This window comes from Megalops cyprinoides, chromosome 16, assembly GCF_013368585.1.
Source record: "Megalops cyprinoides isolate fMegCyp1 chromosome 16, fMegCyp1.pri, whole genome shotgun sequence".
NCBI classification, from domain to species: domain Eukaryota; kingdom Metazoa; phylum Chordata; class Actinopteri; order Elopiformes; family Megalopidae; genus Megalops; species Megalops cyprinoides.
The window spans coordinates 7350136-7359845 of record NC_050598.1 but is presented as its reverse complement, the minus strand read 5'-3'; the positions used below and the strand labels follow the sequence as shown (position 1 = coordinate 7359845).

The 9710-nt window shown below is 45.9% G+C and overlaps 1 protein-coding gene across 1 annotated transcript in view; it reads left to right on the top strand.

Annotated features, from left to right (window-relative positions):
* Positions 1 to 2876: 2876 nt before the first annotated feature.
* si:ch73-211e3.1 (trithorax group protein osa) overlaps positions 2877 to 9710 on the top strand; it is a 68286-nt gene continuing 61452 nt past the window's right edge. Inside the window, exon 1 of the mRNA XM_036547545.1 lies at positions 2877 to 3267. Coding sequence (XP_036403438.1) covers positions 3220 to 3267 — 48 coding nt within the window. The 5' untranslated portion in view covers positions 2877 to 3219. The remainder of the gene's footprint in view (positions 3268 to 9710) is intronic.

The window sequence follows — 9710 nt, the reverse complement described above, 5'->3', positions numbered from 1 at the left end:
CAGGCTTTGTTTTGACTCTTCGAGTCTCCCACATCGGGAATTCTTGTCAAATCTTGCAATGGTATGACATAGTTATTGTGAAAACACATCGTTTGTCCATTCTTACAGAGAGTGTAGTTGCTGAGAAAGTTTGGAGGAACTGCAGTTAGTGCCACTCACAGACTTTCCTCTGACCACCCGCCCTCCACTTCTCAGTCCCCTTCTGTTTGTCATGGAAATTGATAGGGAAGTTTTGGAGACGGACGCAGGAACAGAGAAACATCACAGCCAATGCATTACTGATGATGTAACCCAATGCCTCTTGAAGGGGCTCGGGGAGTGTCGGAACGCTTCAGATCGCTATCAGTGTGGGATTGTGGTGCTTACCTTTCAGCGTCCCTGCAGCAAAGGAGACAGCTAGCAGAATGGAGGGCTGCACTCTTGACCTGCAGGGGTGGAAAAGTGGTTATGGCTCTGAACTATTTACCGAAGGGTCGCAAGTTCACATTCTAACCGCAGAATGTACTGTATGATGAACCCCACTGCTGTCTGACTTTTCATTGAACAAGCAGGGTAATGGTGGTGGTGGTGGGGGGGGGGAGTCAGGAAGGTCTTCTTGTGGGGTCCCTAGCTGAGCCCAATGTGCTCAGCTATGATGATGAAGACACCATTGGTTTGATAAGTCCCATAAGTCCCGTGAAATGTAAAGTTGCTGTAAATGTCCCTGTTGTTAAACGAATAGGGAATTCGCATGGCTGTAACTCCTGCCCAGGTCTTTGAGGCTGGTTTGTCAGCCCCTCTGATCATTTTAGCTCTCCAGTCAGCCTGTCATGTCTCAGCTTTCCACTCTGTGTGCTTCACTGTGTGTGTTTCCCCCCACTGCTCTCTCTCCTTCTCCGTGTCTTTGTTTTAAAAGTCCCTCACACGCAGATGTTTTCTGCTCATGACAGGAATTCAACTGCAACCCAGGGCTTACTTCTGATCATCCAGCCCAACAATTCAGCTTGCTGGAAACATGACTCTCCCTCCACTGAACCTGCATGCGTGCCTGTACATTTGTATGGATGTGTGTGTCCGCGTTTGTCTGTGTGTGTGCGTGTGTGTGCCTGCGTTGAGGGCCTGCTGTAATGTGAACCATTGTGACTCCAGGTGCAGTAAGGCGATCAGCAGGGATGGGGCTGGCGTGACCTCCCCCAGCGCGAGGCGTAGAGACCCGGCCTTTGTGCTGTTGCCAGAGACCCAGCGCGCTTCCACAGGGGCATTGTCACCCCCCACCCCTCCCACCCCACCTCCCCGCCAGCTGGGGAGAGAGAGACACAGAGACAGAGAGAGAGAGCGTAAGAGCCTCTGCTCCAAATACCAGTGCCGGGCTGTGGAGCCTCCTTATGAACGTGTCAAGACTGGAGCCTGCGCAGGCAGGCATTTACGTCCTCACGCACTCTCGCGTCACATGACCTCAGGACTTCTCATTTCGGTGCGGGGACTCAGTGGGGTTTGCTGGGTGCACAGTCTGAGGGACTCCAGATTTACAAGGGAAACTTCAAAATGAAGTGTGGGAGGCGAGCTGTTAGTCATTTAACACCATTATCAAAACACCTGGCCACCTATTAAGTTCTCTGAGCCAAGTCCATGCCCCCCGCCTAAGGTTCCTCTACCCAATGCAGTAGAATTATCCATCTAGGTCACTGGCCATTTTTGACAAGCACATACAGGTGGTCACAACAGACCATTTGAAGCACCTCCATCAAACTTTGAAATATAGTTATTTGTGTTCACAAAAGATAGTGATGTTTGAATCATTAAATATTTAATAAAGGCATGTTTTCTCACTGAAGCTATTGGAAAAAATATTGTCTCATTTGTCTCATTTTGTCATAACTTTTATTGTTTGATGAGGCCATGCTGTTTTGTCCCAACACTGCATTGATCTCAACTTGATCACAAACAGTGTGATAAGCAAGGTTAACCACTGACCGTTTTAGGTCTCATGTAGTTCTCATAGTCCTTTTTTACACATTCACACACACACACACACACACACACACACACACACATACACACACACACTCACTAACTCACTCTCACACACACAAAGCCAGCCTTGGGGCCTGCTGGTAAAAACAATTGCAGATGGCTGAGGGTGTTTCTGGTTTAAAAAAAAAATCGCTTGCAGAATCCAGCATTGTTACTCTTAAATCTGACCCTTTGCAGTGACGTCACAGCTGAGCGTGACCGCAGGGCCAAAGGGAGCCGGCAGCGACGTCAGGATCTTCCACTTCGGTTCCTATTTGATGTAGATGGAATGAGATCTATTGAAACTAGGGGTCGAATTACTTTGCACAAAAATTTAAATCTGCATTTATTTATTCAAAATTTCACAACAGTGCTAATTACAATAGTTGATACTTGACAAACGGTAAATGTATTTAGAATTTCGCAGATATTGGTGGTATTAAAAGATTACATATTTCGAGCTCAAAGGTTATGAACGAATACATATGACACCTGGTATTATAAATGTTTTTATAAGTATTTTGACAATATCGTCATTGTACAGTGCTGTCATTCACAACATGTTCAAATTAAGTGAATAAAAGATTATGATTGATGCTACCATTATTGGCCTGCTTGCATTCGCCGATAATATGTCACGGGCTATTTTCTTCATCCATCGAGAAGGGTATGTAACGGTCTTTATCGTAGCTACATCGAGGGACCTTCCCTCTCAGTGAAAAAAAAAACAACAACAACTCATCAATGCCTTCTCATATCTTCAAGAAACGGAATGTCCCTTTAAGAGTGAATGGTGTGTCGTGGAACAACTGCGTCTCCTCCTCCGTGACATCGTGCAGGATATCGTCCTATCGCCGAAGTTACTCCGCCTCCGGAGTCAGGAAGCTAGAGAGGGCGAGATCGTAAGTGGCCGCGTTGTGTGGAGATTGATACAGTCATTGTATCATTATTAGACGACTACTGCTACCGTGGGGATGAACTTGTCTGATACTTAAAGAGAATATCAGATTAGATTTATTTCGCTCCTTTTTGTAATTGTTGGACCCCCCCTTCCCCATTCCCCCCCAACAGGCTCAGCAGGTCACGCAAACTGTGCGGTTTATTTATTTGTCCGTTTAAATCAACCATTCTTTTGGATCCTGTTGCTTTAATTTCTTTGTGTGGAGATTCACATATCGAAACAAAAGTGGATTTAACAGAAGCCGCGTTGACCAACACCACTCCAAGATGCTCTTGGTGTCCCAGCGGCTAGACGCACCTCGCATGGAGCCACTAGTAAGTTAATGGGTTTTTAATTATCGCATGCACCGGCGATAATAGTTGATGGGTGGTCTCCCACTAATTTAATGTGTGTATACAGGACTTCATTTGCTAATTCTCATTTACCAGATTTCCGTATTGGCGCGTGTGCCTAAATTTGATCTCGCTTGCTGATGCTAAGGCAAGGTATTTACGCAGTGGTATTTAAACTTCTTTTCAGGCGAGATGTGCCGCTGCCGCTATAGTACCCGGTGGCTGTGTTTTAGAGCATGAACGGGAAATCTCAATGTTTATGTTTCAGTTGCATGTTGCAAGATTGGATCGCTCGTTTGAAAAGAGATTGAGCATTACACGCAAGTAACTTGGTCCTCTTTATCTCGCGTATACAAACACTCTCAAGGATTGTGAGGAAGTTACACGAGCAGATTGTGCGTGTTATTCAAAATTACAAACTGCATTCAGGTAGCCTGCGCGGGGTGATAACCATCGAGAGCCGTCCGTGGTTCAGTGAACTCGTGTGCTTCTATGTTGATTCTAGAGTAATTTCATTTTCAAAAGACCTCAGTGTGTGTAGCTGTCATTCCTCTCCTGTATTGTGATGTTGACGGTGTGGAAATATGTATTCTACATTTGAAATCTACGCTGTTTGCTTCTGTGTGAATGTGTAGTTGTATGTCTTCTAGCCCCGTGAAAATAAAGCAAAACCGTCACACAGTGAAACAGCATGTGGTCTGCTTGTTCGGAATTTAAAACCATTTATCAGAGCAGTGAATGGGATCTCTGTGGGCGATCGCAGTAACAAAAGACGGTCTGAAGTGTTGGGTCAGCGGATTGCTGTAGAGCGTTTGATAATAACAATTATTATATTAATGATAATATGGAATGGTATGCTGGATCGGTCGCATGCTCGCGCTGACATGTTATTAAACAATTTTGCGAATTCAGATAAAGGGGTGAGAGCGACAGGGTTGAAATCACATTGACACGAGGAAATGGGAGACAGGCTGGTGTCTCCAGGATTAATTTAGACTGCCAGAATAGGTAATGGGATTAACTAGATGGTCGAGGGCCCCTCTTCTAGCTCCATCATCCATTAAACGAAGAGACTGCATCTGACCCTAAACGCACGGGCTATTTCAAGCTATTCAATAGGCTCTTTAGAACGGGCGCACCGAAAGCAGTTTAAGCACGGTTGTAGTCATTGTGCCCGTATTCGATTACACTTTATGTATACGTATTAAAAAAACATGCCGATGTCTTCTGGCTTTCTGATCATTGATCACGAACCAGGTTACCGAACTGCCAAACGAAACCGCTTAATCAGTCGTGATTTAAAGCCCACGTCTTTCTGACCCCATTCAACTTTGATATGGATTTGCTTAAATACATTATTTGCTTAAATATATTTCCGAAGCGTTTTATTTACATAGAGCTCTTGCTAGTGTTTGGTTTATTGGTTTCTCTGCGATCAATGTCTCTGTTTTTGCTCCTGATGTTACTTTTGAAAAGGAACAATTAAGGAGAGTAGTTGATTTGAAAGGATCGAAGGTCACAAAAGAAAGGGGGTCTGATGCATTTCACGACTGAATCTCTCAAATCTCTCATTTTCAAGACTTTCTAAAAGGCAAGTACATGATATTAATAATAGGGTACGTGAGGGTTAACGTTAACTTTGGAGCTGCAAGCAAACCGTGGAATGCGAGGAACTGACCAAGAATGCGTACATGTGATCCGTGAGAAGTATGCAACTAGCTTCGGGAATTCTTTGCCCTTTAGTGCACGGTTGCTGAATGAAAAGACCAACTTTGTCCGCGTGCATTGTGCGCTCACTCTTGTGATAAAAAGACTTGTGTTGGGTCACGTGAGAGCCTTGGCTCCGTTGTATCAGTGCGTGTGTGATGTCTTTTTTACCCTATAATTATTTAAAAGATACACGGTACGCCGTGTGCGAATTTCACAGTCGTACCGCCATTGCAAGTAAACAGCATTAAGGACAACACAGAGAACGTCTTTCGGGGCAAAGTACTCCACTCGATTATATTGACTGGACAATGTCGGATAATTATTAGCGTAGGCTTCTTCGGGTTTGTGATTATTCTGAGCATTTCTGTCATCCAAGTGTTATGCGTTTTTGTTGGATTGACAGAGCATATTCAACCACGCAACGCACGTATACATTTACGTATAGCCTACAATGTAAATATGGGTGTGCTAGTTACTCTTTGGCTGTTCTATTGATCTTCACTGGTCCTGCAGTGAAAACCCTTAATAGCTGAGCACTGGCAACGTGCGCATTAATGGTGATCGAGTTTACGCGAACATTGATCTTGATTGGTTGACCAATTATAGATAGCCTACACCACGCAAAGCAGTGTCATATTTTGCCCTTTATCATGACAATAAGCAACAGCGTACTAAACTGTTATCGCTCAGTTTTCCTCCTATAATAGACACTCAAATCATGCTCCCGTAGACACAAGAAGGTTTATAGACCATAATAGGCACGAATGATTAGGGTGTCCTCACTGAACAGCTAACGCGGCGTTACTGTGAACGCTTTTTTAATAACCGCATTTTGTTTCATACCTTTCAAGTTTTGAATTGAGCAATACACCCTCGGCGAGTCTTTCCCTACCAGATTTTGGATGATTTGCCTGCAACCTCGCTATGTCTCTGTCTGAACTGGTCCCTAGCCAAATTAGTCATCGGGCTTTGAAGTCGATGTTAAAGAAAATACTCAACTGTGGAATGTGGGATTGCTTTAGAACTCTCGTTGAATGTGCCAGTGTTTCAGTCGCGGTAATATGAGCATCTGTGGGGCTTGTCGGGGTTGGATTCCACCTCAAAGTTATGCTAACCAAAAACAACAACAACGAGGGGGAAAAATGTTACTTTCATCTTTCGGACAGTCTTAAAGGATGAGATCATCGAAGGATGGAGTTGGTAGAGACTCGAGGAATTGCTGTTTTAAATCTGCCTTATCCATTTAAAGCGAGAGAATAAGCTTAAAAATCGTAAAAGTGATCAGCTGACTAAGACCTTTCTGACTTTTTGATTATAGGCTACCTAAAGATTTACAGAGGTTTTTTAAATTGTTTTTTGTAATGTATAGCGCAGTTGTGCCGACCGTCAAACGTCACCTTTTCTGAGTGGTTTTATGCGGGGGAAAGGATAGGAAATGTGCAGTGATGTGCCATATGGTGACTCCCCGTGAGGGAGGAATGGGGGGCGGGGAAGAGTGATGGGGAGAGATGGAGAGAAAGAGAGGTTGGAATGGCCTTGAATGTGCTTGTCCGACCAGCTGTTCTCTTGCGCGGTGTGAAAGGGGCTACCCGCACACCCACGGTCATCAGCTGCGTCCCTGGGCCGCTCCGTGCAGACGGTCACAGAGCCGGGTGAGAGTGTCCGCGGGACAGCGCTGTGGCGAAAGTGGCACGTGGTTGCAGGGCTCTGATCCCTCACAGGTTGTCTGCGGTATTATGGAACAAGAGCAGCAAAGAACAGCCCGTCTGCCTTTGTCTTCTTCACATGGCTAATATTAGCAAAAATTAATCTGGTGCAGAGGCATTTATCCAACACCAAAAGTAGATGTGTTATGAAGTACTGGCTAGCTTTATTTTGTTTATGGATTGAATAATTGGAACACAACAGAACATTAGTGGACATGCCAGCTGTAATCACTAACAGTTGATGTAAGCTACAGCAATTCTCCATTGCAATCAAGTGATATCCTCTGTCAGCTCACTAGCTGGATCCGAGACAATAATTCTGCAATTAGTCAAACATCCAGTCAGCTAGCTAGCTAACATTTCTGTCCGAAGATGACACTTCTTTTCCTCCAAGACTAAGCTGTGTTATTCAGATATTGGCAAATATCCAATCTGTTCACTTTTGCTGGAAATTTTTCCATTGTAATCGGATCCACCTCACTCATCCAAATTGCCTCAGGAAAATTTGAACATTGAACTTCAGTATTGCGCCCCCACCTGGTTGTTAACATAAGAAGGGACCTCCAAACTACCAAACTGCAGACCCTTCCTCTGTCATTTTGCCGCTTCTGTTTCACTTCTGGTGTGACCCAAAAAGGTCACAAATTCGGGCGAGAGCAGTGTGTGGCAAGTATTCCACAGTTCCAGCCTTTCAACAAGTGTTCGTTCAAGTAGGGTGCTAATTTTTTGCGTGCACGCAACCGAAAAGTGAGACGGCGCCATTCTCTCACCTCTGAGAGAGAGCTGTGAGAGTGTCTGAGAGACCTTTTGCTAGTTCCCCCCCCCCAGTTCTTTCAGGCATGGCCAACTCCTGAGCGCAAATGAGGCTCAGACGCGCAGACCTGCTTTGCCCCCACGCACCCTGGCAGGAGCCAAGCAGCACCATGGCCTCCCTGCCCTGGTTGCCTGCCAGAGGCTTTAAAGTGGGCAGGTTTAAGCGCTGTAAAGCAGGCCTTGCTCAATCCTCGCAGAGCCAGACTCCCTTTCTCATTTCCTGTTTGTGCCATCAGTCTCGCAGTGTCTGGTCAGGAGCCGGACCCCGGCAGGAACGCAGCAGGACACACACAAACACACACGTGCGATGACTCGCACGCTGACGCGCGCATGAGCTCTCGTCCACTTACACACACACTTAAATATGTGCATACGCATGCAGAAGTTTAGGTGCGTGTTCATATACACACATACATACACGCTAACAATGTTTAGTAGACGGAACTGTGGCAGATGTTAAGTGGACACAGATTGTTTTGATCACTGTTTGGTCTGAAAACATTTTTTTTTTTTTTCATTTCAATGAGCGAGCACTGAGGCATGATGGGAAAGCAGCTAGCACCCCAACATGGTGTGCATATGGGGGGTATGTTTGTCTCTCAACGGCAGAGAGCAGCCTCCCCTTTCACAGAGAGGGAACGTCTCTGTGGAGCAGTACTCCTGCTCAGGTGCCAGGCGAGCCGTGGAAGGACACAGTCAGAGACCTTAGGGAGGAGGAGGGGGGTCTGAGCGTGGAAGCACAGGTGTTGTGGGGTGCTGGGCCGGGGCCTGGAATCAGTCGCTCAGGTTTTCCTGCCGTCAGCCGGGACGGACGAGGGAGAGAGAGTTCTGTGTGGGCAGGCGAAAGGGAGGGAGGGAGGGAAGGGAGGGGGTTGCACGAGTGCGTCACTATGACTATCAGACAACCCAACCAGGAAATAACAGCGTTGCCTAGGGATCAAAAACAAACAGCAGCACGCTCCAAATATCAGGTTAGTTTTCCCCTGTCCACAAAAAAACAAAGTCTCTTTAACTGCCCAACGCCCCAGCGCCTGTCCCGATCCAGACTGCAGTTGCCTGGGCAGAGATGTGGAGGGGAAAATTAGACTCTGGAGTTTGAGTCTGTTGGTATAAACTGTCAGTTACAGATTTTCTGCTCTGACCTTTGATTTTATTTTCATAGGTAAAAGAAAGGTGAAACACCTGTGTGGTTGTCGCTGGTTGTTGCTGGTGTGTGTGTGTTTGCGTATGTACTTGCGTGTGTGCAAGTGTGTGCATGTCTGTGTGCGTGTGTGTGCATATGTGTGTGTCGTTGCGTGTGTGTGTTTGTGTTTCTGAAGTGCATTTAATCTAAGTGCTTCTCCAGAGACTTAATCCCTTCAATTTTAATACCCTGTATTTTTATCTGAACACGCTGGGTTGAACACTGTCATTACGGCACTACTGGAGTACGTAATCAGTTAACCAAGGAAGTAACTACACGAATAAGCCCTGCATAAGAAAAGCACGCTTATTCAGCTTCACAAAGAAAGTGTTAATAAGTGTCTTAAATTATTTTGATAATTAGAGACCAGCTTTCAGCAGTTTGTCTACCTCCCCTCTCAACAAAATGTATATGCTTAAAAGAATAACTTTCGCAATGTTATTGTAAGTTTACCTTGTATATTTTAGGATTGAAGATTTCTCCATGTGATATGCAGTCACCTCAGCCTCATTGTCCAGATTGCTGGCCAGGGAGTGAACAGAATAGTGGGTAGCGATTATGACATCATTGGCCTCTGCCCACACAGCTACCCCAGGCGATTGGTGTTTTTAATTGGAAGCATCAGCCCCTGATCTTATCAGATTTTTTTTTCCTTCTGTCTTCTGAAGCGAGTCCTGGACTAGGTGAATCTGGCTGAGGTCATTCACCCAGCAGATGGTGCACAACAACCCACCCAGTGCCCCAACCCCCCCGTCCCGTCCCGTCCCGTGCCATCCTGTTGAGGTCTCAGGCAGTTGCTTCGAGTTTTGTAGACCTGCAGAAAGACCAGTTGACACCTGGTTCATGTAGGATGCAGCATTCACAGTCACCATCTCGTTTAGGAACAGGAGAACCGCAGTTCCTGGCTCATGGTAGCTCTCTGCAGTGGGGGGGAAACATGGCCGCTGTCGGTTGAGCATGTGTTGCGGATGCCACCACCGATGAGCTCATGCCTGCCGGGGGAAGCCGGCGTG